At 34.2% G+C, this 21,509-nt stretch overlaps 2 protein-coding genes across 3 annotated transcripts; one reads left to right on the forward strand and one right to left on the reverse strand.

Annotated features, from left to right (window-relative positions):
- Positions 1-6,703: 6,703 nt before the first annotated feature.
- LOC133779761 (uncharacterized) lies at positions 6,704-7,417 on the reverse strand. The gene is made up of 2 exons (XM_062219677.1): positions 7,268-7,417; positions 6,704-7,150 (listed from the first exon to the last, which is right to left on the reverse strand). Exons 1-2 carry the CDS (start codon positions 7,415-7,417, stop codon positions 6,704-6,706), a joined length of 597 nt encoding a protein of 198 aa, XP_062075661.1.
- Positions 7,418-10,467: 3,050 nt separating this feature from the next.
- Positions 10,468-14,162, forward strand: LOC133777918 (MND1-interacting protein 1). 2 transcript variants are annotated; one of them, XM_062217684.1, is made up of 3 exons: positions 10,475-11,221; positions 11,309-12,336; positions 13,372-14,162. In XM_062217684.1, exons 1-3 carry the CDS (start codon positions 10,693-10,695, stop codon positions 13,888-13,890), a joined length of 2,076 nt encoding a protein of 691 aa, XP_062073668.1. In that variant the 5' UTR covers positions 10,475-10,692; the 3' UTR covers positions 13,891-14,162. The 2 variants fall into 2 exon arrangements, with proteins under 2 accessions (XP_062073667.1, XP_062073668.1); XM_062217683.1 differs by having other exon boundaries at positions 10,468-12,336.
- The last annotated feature ends 7,347 nt before the right edge of the window (positions 14,163-21,509 follow it).

The raw sequence follows: 21,509 nt of genomic DNA on the forward strand, positions 1-21,509 counted from the left end.
CTCCTGCGCCACTACGCCTGCCTCCACGCATCAGACATGGATACAGACAAGTAGTGGAGACATCCTCCTAACACCTGCTCCTGTATGGGGTGTACGACCACAGCCTCTGGAGCCACTCCCCTGACACAGTACGTATGTACCACTTGGTCCCCTGGACCACTATGTACCTAAGGCCATTAGAGCCTACTATAAAATGAACTCTAAAACCACCTGAAAGGGGGTTGGAAAATTCATTGTATGCAGAGGCCATTAAGAAATATACATTTTTTCACTCCATTGTTCATCTGTGTTTATCCTTTCATAAGTTAATTCTAAGTTCTTATCTAGAGATCGCCGCATTTACCTTTGAGTTTTCCGACCTAATTTCGTTGACGAGATTTCACCGTCAACAAGTCTAAATCCTGAGTATTCATGAACTTCTGCTTATGTTTATTGGATCTTTTGATGCACCCGTTAAGGTCTTTTAGAATAATGAGGCTAATGACTTTTGTTTTCGAGATTCAATATCATGAATGGCTGGGAATATGAATTACAATAATGGAATGCATGTTTTCCTAATGGATTGAATATTGGTTCCCTTAAGGGTTAATTTTGGAACTAAATAGTTATTGAGCTCAAATTTATAATTAGATTATAGATTAATTATTCGCTAATGAATTAATGGTACTTAAAGATCAAGAGGTAATTAGAAGGATAAAACGGTGATTTAGACCAGCTCTAATTAGCGAACCAATAATGGAGGACAGAACTACATATATTGATTATATCAATGGACTACAAGAGAAAACTTTGTAAATATAATTCTATAAATACTTATAGTGCAATTCCATATTTATAGTAGAGTAATCATGGAATTAATAAATAAGATTATTATATTAGAGAGTTTAATTAATAATCTAGTTTATTGGAGCTTCGTATTATAGGTCCATGGTCCCCAGATCACCTCTGTCCTACACTGCCAAGGGTAAGGATGTCAAAAGAATGATTTGTAAAGTGAAAGGACTAAATTGCAAAGGAATTAATTTTCCAGGGCAAGGAAATAATTATGTAATAATTATGGGTAATTGATTAATTGTGAATTAATTAATTATTTAACTATATAGTTTTTATTTTGAAAAACTATAGGTTAAAATTAATATTAATCTTGTTTGGATTAATACGAAGAGAGAGAATAATAAATATCTTATTTACAATATGATATTTATTTATTTAATTTAAAACTGATATTTTAAGATAAAGTTAATTTTGAATTAACTGATATTTATGAGATAAATATATTGTCTTGAAGATTGATTAAACAAACAAATGAGAAAATCAGGGAAACTCTAATTAGGTTGGGCAACACACACTCTGCAGCACAGTGTGTGGCGTCTAACTCAGGGATTTTTATTCGTGGGATTTGAATTTTGAATTTCAAATATATTTTTTTATTAGTTATTTAATTATTATTTTTAAATATGATTTAAATAATTAATTAAATGTAAATATCTGATCAGTTTTAATTTGAATTATATTTTTAATAAAATAAAGATTATTTAGTTAGATTAAATATATTTATATAAATATAATAGTACGTGACTTTGAGAATAAGCTTTATTATGTTTTTTAAAATAAAAATATAGACTTTATCTCTCTCTAAAGCAATAGTTTTCTCAAAACCTGAAAACTATTCTAAACCTTCTCTCAGACAAACATTTATAGATCTCATGTGTTGAGTACATCTAGAGAGTCACATAAATCAACATTTTGAATCCTACGTGCCCACACATGTCCTTGTGTGTTTGAGGATTGGTCTGGAAGATCAGGGTGTGAGCTTTCAAATTGTTGGATTGGAAGATTGTTGATTTTATACAAAAAGATTCAATGACACTTGATAGGCTACAAGAGGTAATGTCTAATCTATTTTGTATGTGATTTAATATTTATATATGTATATGATCTTGGATGGTATTAATATTTATTAAAATGGGTCTATATATTTCGCTGCGTACCTTTGATTTGGTCATTTAATACCAATACTTAGATTGGACTACATTCAATATATAAGTCGTTGTTTGAAGTGCATAACCCCAGAATGTGAGAGGAAGAGATGAGCAGCTTAACATGGACTTGACCATGTCCAACAAGGTCATGTTTCTTCTCTCTAAAACACCATTTTTGTTTGGCGTTCCAGGTGTTGTGAGTTGGGATAGAATACTATGCTCCAACATGAAATCTTTGAATTCTAAATCCAAATATTCACCACCTCGATCTGATCAAAGTGTCTTAAGAGTTTTACCTAACTGCTTCTCAGCCTCAGCTTTGAAGTCTTTAAACATACCAAAGGTTTCTGACTTCCTAAGCATTAGGTAAGTATGACCATATCTTGAGTAATTATAAATGAAAGTGATGAAATACTCATAACTACATCTTGCTTGCACATTAATTGAACTACACGCATCACTGTGTATAAGCTCTAATGGTTCTTTGGCTCTATTTTCTTTCGCTGAGAAATGACGTTTAGTCATTTTCCCTTCTAGATAGGATTCACAAACCGGAAGAGTTCCAACAACTAGTTCTCTCAATGGTCTATCTTTTGTTAACCAGATTATTGTGTCTAAAATAATATTACCTAGTCTTAGATACCATAGATATGTGTCATCCTCTTTTGAAACTTTTTGTCTTTTGTTACCTTTTGGTTTAGCTACTTTAAATAACTCAGAGTTATTTAGCGATCGTTCATTTGGCTTGAGCATATACAGTCTGTTTGTTTGTTCAGTTTCACAAATTTTGAAAACAATTCTTCGAAATAATAATCACATTATTATCAAAAGATTGTTCATGCAATATAGATAAAGAAACTAAGTTTCTAAAAAATCCGGAATAAAATAAAAATTATTCAAAATAAAAAAAAATTCCCAAAATATAAATAGATTGTTCTCAATGCTCTTGCTGACACGAGCACTCCACTTCCAGCTCGCATAGTCACCCCGCCATCAGCAAATTCCATTGATGACTCAAGTATCTACATAGAAGAACAAACATGGTTAGTGGCTCTTGAATCAACGACCTAGGATGACATATCGTCTTCCACTACACAAGCTCTTTAATAAAATTGGTAGCGGTCAAAGTTCCGGGGGGGGGGGGGGGGGGAATTGCTAATTATTCTACACATAGTAGTGTCACATCAACAGACAAAATATTACATCATCAATCTGTTAGTAACCTAAGATAAAATCTAAAAGAATTCTCATATTTCAGTAACGTGCATAGTTCAGGGAGAATTTTTAAACTCGTGAATCATTCGGGGGGCACGATCATATAGTGATCATAGTTTGGGGGCAAAAATGTTATTTATTCTATAACATATGGCATTCTCTTGGACAATTTGGCTTGCTTTGTTTATGGAAATTCCAACCCTAAATGCTCTTGCTTGTAAGCCGTACAATATTGGATCAAAAGAGAATCTATTGCACCAATATTGCAAAGACTTGTAGGGTTACTATAATATTTTCAATATTGTTCTTATATTTCAGGTTAGTTCTTTAATCTTTTGTTCCACTCCAGTTAATTAAGTTGATATACTAATTTGTTTAATTATGTTTTGTTTCATTCAGTTTTTTTTCCTATTTTTATTTACCATGTAAATAATATGATCTTGCAAGACTCATCAATGGTGGAATCTCACAATTTTTCTTATATCTCACCCTATCTCCTTATCAACCTTACAGTAAATTATATGTCTCTTTTTTCTTATATTATTTCCCTCACTTATTTGCAGTTTTCAAATTAGTTATATTATATTTTAAAAAATCTTCAAATGTAGAATTATTTTAGAGTAAATGGCGGTTATAATATCTTATGTTTTTAAAAAGTTGCACTTTTATACCTAATATTATTATTTCTCAAAATAACTTTAAAAAATAGGTATAAAAATGCAACATTTTAAAAACATTAGGTATATTTACCGCAAAAAAAAATTGGATATAAAAATATAACATTTTAAAGACATTGAGTATATTTACCGCAAAAAAAAAAAGTATAAAAGTGTAATATTTTAAAAATATTAAATATTTTAACCGTCATTTACTCATTATTTTATAAATTGTAAATTAATTTATCTGTTCGTCACAATTATTTGTTATTAGAAAACTCCAACACTCTTTTCTTTTATGACTTATTATTACAAACACTCCTTTTTTTAATTTATTTATGTATATATTATTTTTTATTTTTATTTTTTGTTTTATTTATTTATTATTTTTTTAATATATATTGTCAATTTATTTAATATTTATTTTTGAAGTTTGCAACATTAGATAGAACACGATAAAATACAACATTAGAAAGGTAGTTATCGATAGTTTTTATAGGTGTAAGTTATTAATGAGTTACGGGTATTGGACCCGTTATTCATTATTGAAATCAGCTATTCGTTATTGAAATCAGTTATTGGTCATTGAAATCTGCTATTGATCATTTTCTTTATATATGAATTGCTCTACTTTAATTTTATTAACAATAATAAACAAAACAAATGGCTTTTCTCATTATTAATTTTATCACAATAATTTTCAATAAATATGGAAAAACATGCTTTTGGGTTACACTAAGAAATGCTATAGTTAGACCTCCTCTCAAAGAGGAGGCGCAAAAGTAAAAATCTAATTTCTTTTTAATAAAAAAACATTTTCAATAGTTATGATAAATTAAATATTTTTTCCTAGTTTAAATTTTCAGTCATTTTTAATTATTATTGTTTATGTACTTAATTACTTTTGCCAATTTGTTTTGTAGTTTGATATGGGAGCAAAGCTGCGTATGATAAAATAATGCAACTTAATGCGAGATAATGATCGAGTGTGGAGGAAAAACTACACACTAGATGATGCAATTTAATGCTTGAGGATGTTTGAGGTTGAGCTTCTATTGATAGTTTTATATCTAAAGTAGATGAAGTTTTACATTGTAATTATTTTAGCTTCTCTTTTTTAGGTTTCTAAGAGATACTAAGATTGTATTTTTATGATTTTTTTTAGTATTCTCTACTATCTCAATGATTTATTGTCCTTAGAGATATTACATTTGTTATCTGAATGTCCAATTGCTGTTTTTTTAGATTAATCATCAAACATGTACTTAAATGGATGATGAGTTCACTTGGTTAGAAGGAATTCTACCGGATATTAAGACCAATGTAATAACTCTACATTCTCTTATATGAAATTGGTCATTTTACAAAAAAAAATATATGAATTAAATTTTTATGACAAATAGTAAGTTTATAGAGAAATTAATTCACATCGATTATATCATATGTAATCACTATTATATAAAATACATTTACCAAGATGTCTTTCAACATCAGTAATCTTAATCTAGATTACTTGCTTCTCACATGCTTAGTTAATCGTACTAGCAACGATTGATTAAAGATTTCGTACTTTAATATGTTGATGACTATTTTATTCATTATATATGATATTAATTCTCTCGTACGTACACAAAATCATATTCTCATAAATAAATATGAAAATTTATGATATTTATATATAAATTATTCAAACAATAATTTCAATAATCAAACATAATAAAATTATACTTTTATTTAAATCAATCAAATGTATTTTCACATACTTTTAGGGCAACAACTATAACACACTCAACCTAACAAAATATCCTTTTAAAAAAAACTAACAATATAGTTGTAAGAACTAGCTAGAAAAATATATTCCACTAATCACCTTCCAACTGCCTAATGTTCACATCAATACACTCCTTTGTAATATACTTAACATCCTCTATCAAGTTGCACAAAAGAATAACTAGTTTAATTAATGATGACCTAGGAAGATTAGGGTGGCAACGACCCCTTAATATATATTTTTTCTCTTGTATTTTTGAAAAAAAAATTGATATAAATATATGTAAAAAGCTACGCGAATTTTCTTTCTAGATCATTACGTAACTAAGTCATCACCAAGTTTGAGATAAAAACTAGTAGAAGATATTCTATCATCATTCATCAAGGCTACACGCTAATTGATATCAGAAATGTAACACACTATAAGTAGGAGATACTGCATGTGATAAATAGACACTTAACCATAAATTTTTTAAAATACTTATAAATAAATGTAGAAAATACTCGCACAAAAATTTTCTTTTGAAACAATTTTTTTAAGTGAAAATATAAACTTCATTAAAATAGATCACTTGCAATACATTACTTTCCCTAAACATATGCTCATAAATTAAATAAGATGTTCATCCCAAGTAATGAGCACCTCTATTGGCATAGCGCTTAATAAAACACAACGAAACATTATGCAAATCAGATAACAAAATTTTACAATCTTAAATGCTCACTCCAAAATAAGAACTCATCTGAATTGAGCTCCTTAAAGCTTGTATTACACTAAGGCAGTCAGTCGCAATAACAAAAATTCTGCTCCTGTCGTCCTTGAACACAACTCAGGGTCTCCTTCATCCCAAATGCCTCAGCCATCTCAGGCTGAATTTGACCAAGTTTACACACTGCTTTTGCTTCCACCAATCTGTCGTCTGCTCCCCTTGCAATCAAGTTGTATCCGTGAAAAGGGCTCCATCAACGTTGACCTTGATAGTGTTCTTATGAGGCTGAACCCAATGCTCACTCCCGTCCCCAGGAACCAAAGACTCCATAGAGACATCAAAATTAATATCCTGAGCATTAGTCCATTGTTCAAGGCAAAAGTAAAGCTGATGTAACCAAAGCAATTGCAGTTACTCCTTTTTTATTCCAAACCACATTGGTTCTCGCCTCCCAAAGAGCCCAGTAGACAGTTGCTATCTTCTCCACTCTGGGGTGATCAAATCTTTGAAGAATGGCTTCAAACCAGACGTCAAACACCTCAAAATCACCTACATTCACATCCAACATCAAGATGCCCCAAACTTCTTGGGCAAAAGAGCATCTAACTAGGCTGTGGTAGATAGACTCCATGACCACATTACAAGAAGGGCAGTACAAGTCAATAGCTACATCTTTCAAATGCAATTGTGATTTTGTGGGTAAGCACCCTGAAACTTCCCTCCACAAAAGATTCTTCACTTTAGGAGGCACCTTTAATCGCCAGAGTTGTCTCCAAAAGCCTGAGTGTTCCTCCCCTTGATTACCTTCTTTATCCCTCTAAATACCACAATATGCACTATTGACAGAATACAACCCAGACCTTTTCCCATCCCAACTCCAAATATCATAAGAAACATTTGAACTCAAGGGAATGCTCAAAATAAGAAGAGCAACTCTATCATCAAATAGATCTTTGACTACATCCTCATCCCACTCCCTCCTATCAATTTTCATCACATTGGAAACCTTAAAACCCTCTAAAGATGGGTTAAAAGTTTTCAATAGTGGATCATCTTTACCTGGGAGCCATGGCTTATTCAACATACTGAACGACTAAGTTTCCCATATACTATGCCACACAAAACTAGGATTGGCCCCAATCTGGCACTAAGAAACGTCCCTATTGGGAAGCATCTCACTTTGAACACCTTCCCAACTAGTGAATCTTGTCTAGTCATAAGTCTCCAAGCTTATTTACCCAGCACGCCAAGTTGAAATCTCGTAAATGTCTAAATCCCATGCCTCCCTTTGTTTTATGGCTACTCAATCTATCCCAACTCATCCAGCTTATTCCTTTTTTATTATCAAAAGAAGATTTCCACCAAAATCTGCTCATTATCCTTTCCATGTATCTACACAACTCTTGAGTAAGAAGGAACACACTCATGACATCTTTTAAAAAAACTTTAAATAAAAACCATTGAAACAATTTTGATTAATATATAATTAAATCACTGTGGTTTGGAAAGCAATGTAAAATCACTAAGTTTGGATCCTACCCATACTTACTCAAAACATTAAAACATAAATAAATAAAAATCAATGCAAATGCAATCTTCCTCGATAGCCAACACTACTACGCTCTTGGTCAGATATAAACATCTCCTTCGACCTTTAAAAGCAAGTAAAACACTTCTAGTTCTCACTAAAACCATTATTGTCTTAGAAATATGAATCTTGGGCAAATATAGAGCTACTGAACCCAATATCTATTGGGCCTGGTGCTATTCTCGAATCTAGTATGTTAATTATGGATTTGGGTTGAAAGATTTATCATGGGCTATTAGACTTAGATGACCCAAATAGCTGACTGTTATAGGCATTCAGCCTAATTTTGGTCACTACTATATATATTTGTATAAAAATAGTATATTTATAAAATAAGTTGTATTTTTGTAAAAATAAGATAGAATAAAGTATTGTTGGGAAATAAGTATCAACAAGCAATGGGCCAAAAGTGGAAGTAGTTGGGCTAAGTGGCGATGAAGGAAGAGTGAAGCCCAATAAAACTGCGGGAAACGGACATGTACAGTAAAGACACTGAACAACACCCAGGCACACCACACCTCGCCTGGACAAGTATCCCACCAACCCCCGACTCCTCTTATTGTCTATTCCCATAAATAAATATAGAGGAAATTACATTTTATATGAGATTTTTATTAGAATGTGCAAAAATATGGCTTTTTTTCAAAAAAAGTTAATCTATGGCTTTTTTTAATAATTTTCACTTTTATGAGTTTATTTTCCCATATTTTTGTATAAAAGTTGGTTTATGCCATAGTTTTACTCTTAATCAAGTTTTATTAATTTGGAAGGGTATGTTTGAAATTTGCTTATTATTTTTTTAGCTTATTTGTTTTTTTATATTGTTTTTATATTACTAATTTTATATTAAATTATTCTTTGGTTGTTTTGCAAATTTTTTTTTGTAATATGAATTTTTTTTTAAATTATTTTTTATTTATTATAAACACGTTTTTTTTAGATTGTATGTTTTTTTTTCAAATTCTGGGTAAGGTAACCAGTTACTTTATTGATCTTTGATAGTTATGTAAAAATTTTTTTTAGAACTAGGTTAAATAACATGCACCAGGAGGGGTAACCAGTGGTAACCAGTTATCCTGAGATAGTAACTTTCTGCCATAAGATGGGTAACCAGTTACTTAAGAGGGGTGGCGAGTTACTCATATTAAATATGAAAAGAAACATCAAATTTGAAAGAAAAAGTGGAAGAACACTTCATTAAAAAAGGAAGAAGAAGTAACTATGATTTTAGTAACATATGTAACCAGTTACCATAAATATACACACATCAGAATGTGAAGGTAACTAGTTACCCCCAGAAATATACACACAAAGAACATGAAGGTAACCAGTTACCCATTCACGTTTTCATATTTTTATTAGTTTTCTTTCCAAATTTTGGTATTCCTATAAGTGTTATAGTAAAAAGAAAATGCTGAAAAAATTGATTTGAATTTTATTTACATATAGTGGAAAAAAACTATAAAAAAATTACAATAATAAAAGATAATAATAAAAAAATAGTAAAATAATTATGTAATGTTAAAATATATGTGTGAAAAAAATGAAAAAAAAATGGAATGAGGAAAGAATAAGTACAAAAATGAAAAAAAAAACAAAAGAAATGATGAATGAAAAAAAAAATAGATGAATAAATAAGAATGAAAAGAAGAAGAAAAATAATAGAAAAATGTAAAGAAAAAAAATGAATGAAAAAATTGGTAGAAAATTTTTTTAAAAAAAAAAGAAAAAATGGAAGAAGAAAAAAAGAAAGAAAAAAATCTCATATGTGTGAAAAAAGAAAAAAAAATGGAAGGAGAAAATAATAAATACAAAAATGAAGAAAAAATATAATGAAAAAAAACTGAAAAAATATAAAAAAAAAAATTAAATAATATAAATGAAAGGAAAAAAATTAATAAATGCATAAAAATGAAAATAAGAAGAAGAAGAATGGAAAAATTGAAAGAAAAAAAAGGATGAAGGAAAAAATTGGTAGAAAAAAAAAGAAAAAGGAAAAATTGAAAGAAAAAATAAGTAAGGAAAAAATAACTGAAAAAATAATAAAAAATGAAGGAAAAAATAAAAAAATAAAATAAAATTACCTTCATAATAAAAAAATAATAATTATAATAGAAAAAAGTGACATTTTCATATTTTAGTTAACTACTAATTATGTTTTACATACTTTAACTTCTTTTTTAATAAATTTTCGAATTTTTTTTGCAGGACTTAACTTTAAAACCCATTGATAGGTATTTTTTGAATCTGTAAACAGTTTAGTTTTTGGTAGGAGTTCTTTTATAATTATATATATTGTAGTTATTTATAATATTGTCTAAATTTTTAGAAAATTTTAAATAGTTTATAGTAACGAAAATTAGATTTATGTAGATAATTTTTTTATAGGCATGAAAAATAATATATTTTAACCTAATTTTTTTAGTATTGTAAATTATTTTAAAATTTTAAAAAATTTACAGATGCTATGAATTCCTAAAATATAATATAAAAAAATTGGCACAATAACTGTTAATGGTTCGAGAACATACTATGTATATATTTAAACATATATCTCTCACTACTCCCTCTCTCTCTCTCTCTAAAAAGTTTCAGCAACCAAACGCCGATCATCATCTATTTCTCTGTGAGTCCTTTTCTCTCTTCAGATTGAATCTCCTTCAATCAATTTTCATTGCGGTTCTCTCTTTCTGTTGTTGTTGTTATTATTATTGTTTCTTTCTTTTCTTGAATTACTTAATTGTGTTTCTTGGTATTCGCCATTGATATACATGGGCTGTACTGTGAGAGAGAAGCATATTCGTACGAACCGGAGGTCAAGATCTGTAAAACCGGAAAGTGATCCTTGTTGTTTATTGGACAAAGCATCCATTTCGAAATCGATACTTGAATCGGGTCTAATCAAACCATTGAGTAATAACCAAATGGGTTCTAATGATTCTGCCAACCAAAGCCCTAATATTCCCAATCTTAATGCTATCCCCAACTCCAACTATGATGATAGTGGGTGGGGGTACTGTACAGAGGAACAATTGGAGGAAATTTTGTTGAAAAACTTGGATTTTTTGTATAATGAAGCTATTTCTAGGCTTGTTGCGTTGGGTTATGGTGAGGATGTTGCGCATAAAGCCATTTTGCGAAATGGGCATTGCTATGGAGGCATGGATGTTTTGACCAATATTCTACATAACTCGTTGGCTTATTTGAATAGTAGTTGTGATAGTAGTAATGGGAATTCTTCAGATGAGTCTGAACCCGCATTTGCTGATTTGAGGCAGTTGGAGGAGTATTCTCTTGCGGGTATGGTGTGTTTGTTGCAACAGGTTAGGCCTCATTTGAGTAAAGGAGATGCCATGTGGTGTTTGCTAATGAGTGATCTTCATGTAGGTCGTGCGAGTACTATGGACATTCCTGTTCTCCCTTCGTCTGGTAATGGTGGTGCTGCTGCTTCTGGTGCTGCCGACAATGTTAATAATGGTAGCAATTCAGTTGGTGTTGTGACACCCGCACTTTGTAGGTTCCATAGTGGCTGGGGTTTCGGAAGTGGTGGAGGTCCTGAGTCTCCAATTCATGGCTTTTTTTCTTATGGTGGCGATGTCACTTTGCAAAGAGAAATTGAGTGTCCAAAAAGGTTTAACCTTTCTCCTTCAATGAAGTCGTTGTTGAAAAGGAATGTTGCATTGTTTGCAGCTGGGTTCCGTGCAAATTCCAAACAGTTTCAGCCACAAGCAGAAGCTTGCGGGAATACATTGGTTGAATCAGGTCCCGAAGTTTCTGCTAAGCAGTGCGAGGAGCCTCGTAATACAAAGAACCAGGAAGCTGTTAACTCAGTATTAAGCAAATTCCGTGATCTCAAACTTGATGAGTATTCAGAGTTAGTGGCTGAGGATCATACGGATGAGATGATAGTTACTCTGCTTCATCAGATCAAAGATCTTGAGAAACAAGTGAAGGAGAGGAAGGAGTGGGCTCACCAAAAAGCTATGCAAGCTGCAAGAAAGCTGAGTAATGATCTGAGAGAACTCAAGCTGTTAAGAATGGAAAGGGAGGAGACTCAGAGATTGAAGAAAGGAAAACAAACTCTTGAGGACACAACAATGAAGAAACTTTCGGAGATGGAGAATGCTTTGAGGAAAGCTAGTGGTCAAGTAGACCGAGCAAATGCTGCTGTGAAACGTCTTGAGAATGAGAACGCAGAAATAAGAGCAGAGATGGAGGCTTCAAAATTAAGTGCTTCAGAGTCAGTTACTACTTGTTTGGAGCTCGCAAAGAAAGAGAAAAAGTGCTTGAAGAGGCTTTTGGCTTGGGAAAAACAAAAATCCAAGCTGCAAGAGGATATAAAAAATGAAAAAGAGAAGATTTTAGAGGTACAGCAAACTTTGTCTCGAATCAAGCAAAGTCAAAGGGAAACTGAGGTGCGTTAATTCTATTTATGTTTCAGTCTCTGTCTTCTTTGTTTGGTTAGGGGTTACAAAGATTCATGCTGCAGTATGCAAATGAAGTGATTCAGTGAGGTTATCAGTTGAAAACGAACTCGCACATGAGTCTGAGACATAGTTTTAGTAGTTATATGCATTTGATTCCATCAACAGTTTACAACTAAAGCACCACTATGGATCATTGAGTCTACGCTCAAGAATATAGAGATAAATTGAGAGTACGGCTAATAGAAAGAACGTTGAAATTACAGCAGCAATTATTTTTAAGCTGAGACTCTCCATCTTTTTGGATTGGAGGTGTTCAGCATAGTTTAAATTTTCTGGATTATTGAATAACAGATTTGTGTGATGAGAAAGTATGTTCCACCACCATTGTTAGCATCACATCACACTGTTTCGAGTTCAGCATGTCAAGGAATTTTTTATTCTTCGAGTTCTTGGATTGGTTGTCTTTTGAATTAGCTTTATCAAAACAATTTCTTGTATCCATTGTGATCATTTTTTTTCCTCCTCAAGTCTATGCACTTTGAATAGTCTTGAGATGCATTTGTAGAGGAAACTGCAGGATTGATTTAGTTTGTATTTCATCTATTATTCAGTTACGACTTTCAGGGCAGGGTGATGTTTTCGTATTGTGTTTAGGGAGTTGACTTTTAATTGCTTTTGACCTTCGGAGGTATGATTCATTTGGAGCTCACCACAGGTTTTTTTAAAACAGTTTTGGGTTTCACCTCATTTACCTATATGATTTAGTTAATTTTCTATCATATGAGTACCACAATGATGTATCACATAAGTATTAATAAAATAGAAATAAATGTAGTTTGTGATAACTGAACTTGGGTGAGCTTGCAGAAATTTACAGCATTTTTTCCCATTCTTCTCAACCTATATAGCTTCTTTTTCTTCTGGTACAGCTTTCAGTGTTCCATTTAGACGGTCGTTCTTGGCATTTTGTAACACATCTATGGTTTCTTTATCTTGACTGCTTCTTTATACTGCTTGTTACAGTTGAAGTGGAGACAGGAGGTGAAGGATAAAGAGCTCGTCTCTGCACAATTTGAAGAGGAAAGACGCTTGAAAGAAGCAGCTGAGACTAGTAGCAAAAGAAAGCTTGAGGCTTTGCACCTGAAGATAGAGATAGATTTCCAGCGTCACAAGGATGATCTCCAAAGGCTTGAACAGGAACTTTTGCGTTTAAAAATGTTATCTCAGTATACTGAGTTGCATCAACCATCAAATAAGTTAGCCGCTGGGAACTTCGAAGGGATCAAACCCCAAGGAGAGGCAATTGCCAAGCTGCTTCGTGAATCAGATAATGTAGATGGTTCTTCAGAGAAAGAAGTAAACTCTGATAGGAAATGCATAGTCTGTTCTAATGATGAAGTTTCAGTTGTTTTCTTGCCATGCACTCATCAAGTTATGTGTGCTAGCTGCAGCGATGATTTTGGGTTAACAGGAAAAGCTAATTGTCCCTGTTGCCGGGTTCCAGTTGAACAGAAAATCCGAGTTTTCGGTGCGAGTTCATAGCTGGAGCGAACAAGTTTTGCTTAGTCATTTTAGAGATGGCTACCTGATTGTGATTTCGGTGCATCAACAGAATCAGTGTAAATAAAAAGAAAGCATTTTTCAGGATTTTTTTTACACAGAATATGCCATGTTGGTTTACCGTTGGCTTGATGATTTGTAACATAAGCTAATGGTTTTTTTTCCTGGAAATAAGCCAATGGACCTTTATTTCATATATGTTTTGTAAAAACATTTGAGCCACATGATACATTAATGTAGGTCTCTCTTCAGTTCGTCAGTGTGTTCGAGTGACTTGAAATCCATATTTCTTAAATTGACTATAAATGAAATTACTTGCATAAACATGATGCACTTCTTAAATAATAGAGTAAATAGCAGTTAGGTCCCCAATTTATCCCATTTGTATAACTTAGGTCCCAATTTATATTTATGAGTACACAAGTCCCCAATTTGTATTAATTGTAACACGTTAGTCCCTACACTATATTTACTGTCTAAAAAACCAGTTAAATACAAGGGTAAAATTATAATTTTACATTTAAAAATAAAAAGTAAAAAGTCTTATTTTTTAAGAAAAAGGTGAGTATCTAGTGCTTACATTTCACCTTTGAAGAAATTATAGGGTTCATATTTTCCCCCAAAACAAATATCAGAATGCCAGAAAAAAAAAAGCAATTGGAGATTGGCGACTGAAAGGATAATACAAACACTTTTTCATAATTCAAAATGCAGAGACCCCATGGAGATCCTCCACCAAAATATGGTAATTTTTTACTTTTATTATTTGTTCAATGTATATATTGCTTACTTTTTATTCTCTTCGTCACCTTTGTAAGTGTAAGTTTCTTTTCATAGACTTTACTTAATTCTTTATTACTTTAACTTTCCCTTTTGTTGTCTAACTTTTGTTTTGAAAGAAATATTATATAGTATAGAATAACTTTGTTGGTTTTCCCCCAAAATATAATTGTGTTTTATATATTTATGTATACCAATGTCTAGAGTAAGACCAAATTTGTAAGGAGTCTGTATTGCTTCAATATAGAGTAGTATTATGTACAATAAGATATATTGAATAGTAGGATACATGAATATTTGGTAGATTTTATATTAAGTAATAATGAATCTTTTTCGGTGGAGAATAAAAAAGATAATGCTTATATTTATTCTTTGTATTGCCTCTAAATTGCATTTATACTGGCTTTGTATTCACTCTGTTTTGGGCATTGATTTTTTTTAATATGTAGTTACATGTTACCTTCTTCATTTAATGTGGATTATTGTGTGATTGCAGCTGCTCGTGAATCTTTATTCACCATTAAATGTCATCATGGTGGTGACTTTTATGACCATATGGGTGAAACATATGGGTGAAACTGTGTATTTGAATAATCAAGTGACCTGATCAATTTAGGAAGTTGGATCTAGATACTATCAGTGTGATATTAGGTTATCATTTATGTAACACCATGGTTAGTCAAGACCGTTGCACTGTGTATTTTAAATAATGCTAACTTGCTAAACGAGTAATTTGGCCATAAATGTGCAACTAAATGTGATTAACAGTCCAGAGTTAAAAAAATTCGGTTAAGAGGGATAGACATTTCATTAAAAACATTAAACTGTACATGGGATCCCATAATAAGCGTTTACAAAGTTGTTTATAGTTTCAAAAGGGTAATTACAACTCAAAAGTTACAACCCGCCGACCTAAGCGGCAAAAATAGGGTTTAACCCTAGTTCCTCTGATAAACCTTGGCTGTGGTGGTCAAGCGGCCACATATGTACACGTCGCCACCTAAGCTCTCAAACTCATGGCTGGTCTAGCTTTCCTTTCCCCTTACCTGCACCACATAGCACCCGTGAGCCAAGGCCTACCAAGAAAACTTAAACATGCTCATAAGCAGTTAATAATACATTTCCAAATCACAAGAAACATGTCCAGCAGTAATAACCCTACTCATGCATGCATACCATTCATATTAATGACTACAATGTTATATGGGACCAGATGCCTTAATTAAATGATTAACTAAATCATATCGGGGCCCGTTGCCCAAGTAACATGATTAATAAACCACACTGGGGCCCAGCCTTAGGATATGAGACTGATAAGCCACCCCAGGGCCCATTGCCCTTGTTATCCCTAAAAAAACCAGGGATGACGTGGCGAATGAGAAAGCGACACGTGGCATCACAAATTAGGGAAAAATGACGAAGTATTGAAAAAAGATTGATGAGCAAAAAAGATAGGTCCAGGACCTATAGGGAAGTCGACCAGGCCTAAACCCCTAGGGGTGGTCGGCCTAACATGTTCAAAAGCCACATGGGTGGTCGACCCACCCTATTCTTCATAGGGTGGTCAGCCTAAACTCCCAAATACCCTTTGCTGGATGAAGTTCACGCTTGTTCAAGCTGAAATCATCAGGCCTAACACCCAGAAGGTCATCAGGCCTAGTACCCAAGCTCTAAAGGGTCGTCGGGCCTATCACCTAAGTCTCATATACCAACCAAGACTTAGCGTTTTCCCGAAGGTTTCAATCATGCATCGTCAACCACGATCCAAAGAAACAACGAGAAGACCCATGATCTCATAATCATGGGGAGGTGGACACGTATCTCCACTACCCAATAATCGCGTACCAAACGATCCATAGTATTACCGATCATGTAATATCCACTAGGTACTATAAATAAAGGACCCAGGGCTTCATAAAGTGGACTTTGGGATCTTTCTTTCTTGGAACGATTTTGAGAAAGATATTTCCTAGAGAGAAACTTTGGGCGAATTGAGGACGAGTGAATTCTTCAGTTCATTTGTGTAATTGTGTATCGAGGGATTCAATACTAAAGACTAAGTGTATTAGGTTATTATTGTTCATCAGAATAGGGTTGAACCACTATAAATTTCTGTGTGTTTGTTTACGATATTTGTACTATGTCGTATATTATATTTATTTCGTTCAAAAGGTGTCGTATACTGTACATACGACCATTGGCCAATTTCACAGGTCAACATTTTGGTGCTTTCATTGAGAGTACGAAATCAAGAAACACAGTTTCATCAGTTTTACGATGCCTCCAAAATCCAGTCAGACAAAGAAGACGACTCTTAGGGATTCCACCATTCAGGATCCCATCAATCCCATTAATGAACCTCAGGTGGAGGTTGGAGATCAACCTGATGTAGAAGATCGACAAGCTGCTCACTAGGAGGAGATTGCACAATTTCTGGCGAGGTAGGAAGCCTTTGCTGCAGAGATTTCCCTCTAGAGGGCGACTATGGAACGACAGCGGCGGGAGATAGATGAGCAAGTCCAGAGGATGATCCAGAGGGAGCAGGAAGTTTACTGGAGGCACCAAGAGGCTGCTGTGGCCCTGGAGGCGGCTACCCAGTTAGCCCAAGCTAACGCTAAAGCTGCTGCTCAAGCGGTGAGGGAGGCTCACGCCAAAGCAGCAGGGATGCGAGACAACAGTAACAGGGAGTCCCAGGGGAGGAGTCGAACCCCAAGGACGCTCTCAGAGTCACTTTCCCAGAGATAGGATGAAGAGGCGTTGTCTAAGATTGCCTCCTCCATGTCTAGAAGAATAACAATTCATCTCGGAGTAAGAGTGTTACCAACCCGAAGGCCCCCTCCTAGGGGGACAGACGAAATGGCACATGAGAGGAAGGTCAGACATCTGAGAGGTGTGAAAAGAATGGAAACGGTCGCTCAAAGTCTCAAAGTCATGTAGGAGGAGAGGCTTGGGGGCAGGATCGCACTGGCAAAGGCAAGGCGGACCTGCCACCCCTACACCCTCAGTCTCGCAAGGGAAAAGAACCGATGAACAACACCAATACCGTGTTTGATAGGCTCGGAAAAGATGCACAACCTCAGGATATGAGGGAGGTCATCAACCGGAGGACCATCGCTTAAGAGGGGGTACTAGGGACATCTACCCCACCGGAGCAATGATCCCACCAGCAGTGCAGGCTCAAATAGATGCACTCACCATGGTTGTTCAGGGCCTGACAAAGAAACCTTTCCGACATTGAGCTAGATCATAGAAGTGGGAGTCCCTTCTGTACCAAGATCCAAACTGCTCAACCACCACTGAAATACAAGACCCCGAAACTTCCAACATACACTGGGAACGAGGACCCAGTACGACACATTGGAAAGTTTCAGGATCAGATGGAGTTACTCGGTGTGGAGCATAATTATAGGTACAGGGTATTCCCTACCACTCTCTCTGACTTAGTTCAAGAATCGTATTGGAAATTCAAACCTGGATCCATCACTTCTTGGGAGCAGTTCATGAACGAATCTTGCAAGGTCTTCAGTGCTAAACAGATTCAACCAGTTTATGCCATTCAGCTAGATGACATCAAGCAAGGGAATGATGAACTGAAGGACTACATCCAAAGATTCATGAGGGAGGAAAACCGAGCATCCACAATAGGAGATGAAGGGAAGTTCATTGCCATCTCGGTAGGAATAATTTATCATAGTCCCTTGTGGGATAGCATACACAGGAACCCCATCAACACATTGCAGGAGTTCTTGGACCAAGCAGACAAATACATGAAGCTAGATGACGCTATCATGAAAGAAGCAAAAGGCATAAACCATCCGACCACTATCAAGGTAGGCAAGAACGGTGTAAACCCTCCGGGTAGCAATGGGGGCAACGATAAGAAGAGGATTACTGTAACGCCCTAGTTACTCCAAGACCATTACCGTGGACTTTAAACAGTCTTTATGTAATGACCCAACTAATTCTAAGACTTTGGACCATTAAAACTACTATACATAGACACTATTTTCGAGAAAACATACATAAGAAACATTCACAAACTATATTAAAAACTCTAAAGTAAATGTTGAAATACATAAATTCGGTGTATGGGATCCCATTATTTGAAAATAAAACATAACTTAAAACTTAAATGAAATGATTTACAAAGCTAACTGCGGAAAATACATAAAAACATAATAAAAAGACAAAAAAATAACGGCGTCCTCGAATCGTTCACGCAGTCCATCAAATCCATTCTTCCTCAATACACAAGCCAAGCTACCATGAATCCTTCCGCTGCCATATCTATTATCCTGCATACATAAAAAAAAGGAATGAGCCTAATGCCTAGCAAGGAAAATCTACTAGCACATACAACATAAAACATAAATATAAGACTATATCAAAATCGTATACTATAAAACATATGATTATAAAACATCTATTACAGCTCTAACCCATGATCATGGTAAAAATTTGGGGTTTGCTAGCTAACAAAAATGAGCCTCAAAATACATTGAGGTTTGCTAGCTAAGCAACTATAAGCCCCTAAGCAACATAAAAACATTTGGAGTTTGCTAGCTAACAACTATAAGCCTCAAAATACATTGAGGTTTGCTAGCTAAGCAACAATGAGCCCCAAAGACTACAAGACATAATCATATATCATAACATATCATAACACATAACATATTATAACATAAGCTTATCATAACATATAAGCATATAAACACTATCCTATTTTCCTTACCAACACTGGGATTTTTTTTTTTTGAGAACAAAGACGAGATGTGGAACACTCCTAAAACCAACAACAAGAATGTGAGTATTTCTAAAGAAAGAGATGATAAAGAAAGAACTAAACCACCAAGAAGAAGCTTACCGAAAAGAAACCTTAAGGTCAAAGAACTTATATACCTAACCAAGAATCGAAAAGAACGAGTTAGGATTTGAGTAAAGGAAACTAAAGGAGACTAAAGAACAATACAGAAATGAACTTAAGATTAGGAATACCTTTGGATGAATTGGAACTGAACTACACCTCGATATTAAAAAACACGCTATTTATCATACTTCCCAAGTGTTTATAAAGCTTAAGACGATAATGCTTAAATCCCAACCCAAGTGTTTATCACTCTATAGTAACCCTAGTAGCTTGAAGGCTCTGAACACAGCTTGAAGAATGAGAGAAATGGCTGGGTACTAGGTCCTATTTATAGAGTTCAAGGAGTGAACTACCTCCTTTTAGCTTGAATAAAAATAATGAGTATTAATTGAAAAATATTTGAATATTCGTTCAACATAGGCTTAAGACTCGGTCAAAACGTTCAGAGGCAGGTCAAGAGGTGAAGGAATGAATTGAGCTCGGTTTCAAAAATGTTTGAACATATAGCCCTAGGGCCGATATATCGCCCATTGTAGGCGATATATCGCCTGGGCTTATGACTTGAGTGTTCGTCGTTTTGTTTGTGCGAAGTTCACGTGTTTTTCGTATTACCCATGTGGCGATACATCAGCTCATATGCTGCGATATATCGGCATACGTGAATATATTAAACACGTAATTGCACTTTCTCAGCATAATTTGAATTGATTAATCAGGTTTGACTGAGTAATACGAGATTCCAGCAAGTTCTGGAAGGGTCTAGAGCTTCTAGAAACTTCTATTTTTGAATTATCCACTTAAAAATGATTAATTCCTTAAATAAACAAGATTGTGACAAATGTCATGCTCTTAATGGTCTTGGAAGATTCTAGAGCTTTCTTGAACTTTCTTTTATACTATAATTAAATTCTTAAATAAACATGCACACGATAAGTGTCATGATCTTATCAATTCTATCTAAACCTTATAGTATAATAAATAACATCTTTATAATCAGCTATATTAATCAAACCTTATGTTATAATTAATATTCTTAAACTATAGGTTATACTTATAAAATCTATAAGTGTTGCCATGAGTGTTCAAATAAGTCCCGGCTTGAACCAAAATCCATAGTAACTATCATACTATAACTACTACTATCTAACTAGCTAAGTAAAATTCTTGGGACTCTATAATTCTCCCCTACTAAAAAGAATTTTGTCCTCGAAATTTACTTACCAAAAAATTACGGATACCGTGCTAACACGTCTTCCTCCAACTCCCACGTTGCCTCCAGTTCATAATTATTACTCCATAGGACTTTGACTATTGGAATATTCTTGGACTGTAACTGCTTCATCCCTCTATCTAGGATGCTAATCCTCGTAACTCAAGTATTTCTGGAGTGCTATCGTATCGTACTTGAGGACGTGAGATGGGTCTGACACATACTTACGCAGCATCGAGATATGGAACACATTGTGACTATCTGCTAATGCTGGTAGTAGGGCTAATCTATATGCAACTACTCCCACTTTGTCCAATATCTCAAAAGGACCTATAAACCGGGGACTAAGCTTGCCTTTTTTCCCAAACCGCTTCACACCTTTCATAGGAGATATCTTTAGGAAGACTTGATCTCCGACCCTGAATTCCACATCACGCCTCTTGGCTTCCGCATAACTTTTCAGATGGCTTTGAACAACGAGCATGCGCTTTCTAATCAGCGCTACTGCTTCTTGAGCTTTTCTAACAGCTTCGGGACCAAGGAGTTGCATTTCTCCTACCTTATACCAATGTAACGGCGATCGACACCTTCTTCCATAAAGTAGCTCGCAGGGTGCTATCCTGATTGTTGATTGGTAGCTATTGTTGTAGGAGAATTCTATCAGCGACAAGTACTTATCCCATGATCCTCCGAAATCAAGTACACAAGCGCGCAACATATCTTCTAGAATCTGTATGGTACGCT

This window comes from Humulus lupulus, chromosome 5 (genome assembly GCF_963169125.1).
Source record: "Humulus lupulus chromosome 5, drHumLupu1.1, whole genome shotgun sequence".
In the NCBI taxonomy this organism is placed as follows: domain Eukaryota; kingdom Viridiplantae; phylum Streptophyta; class Magnoliopsida; order Rosales; family Cannabaceae; genus Humulus; species Humulus lupulus.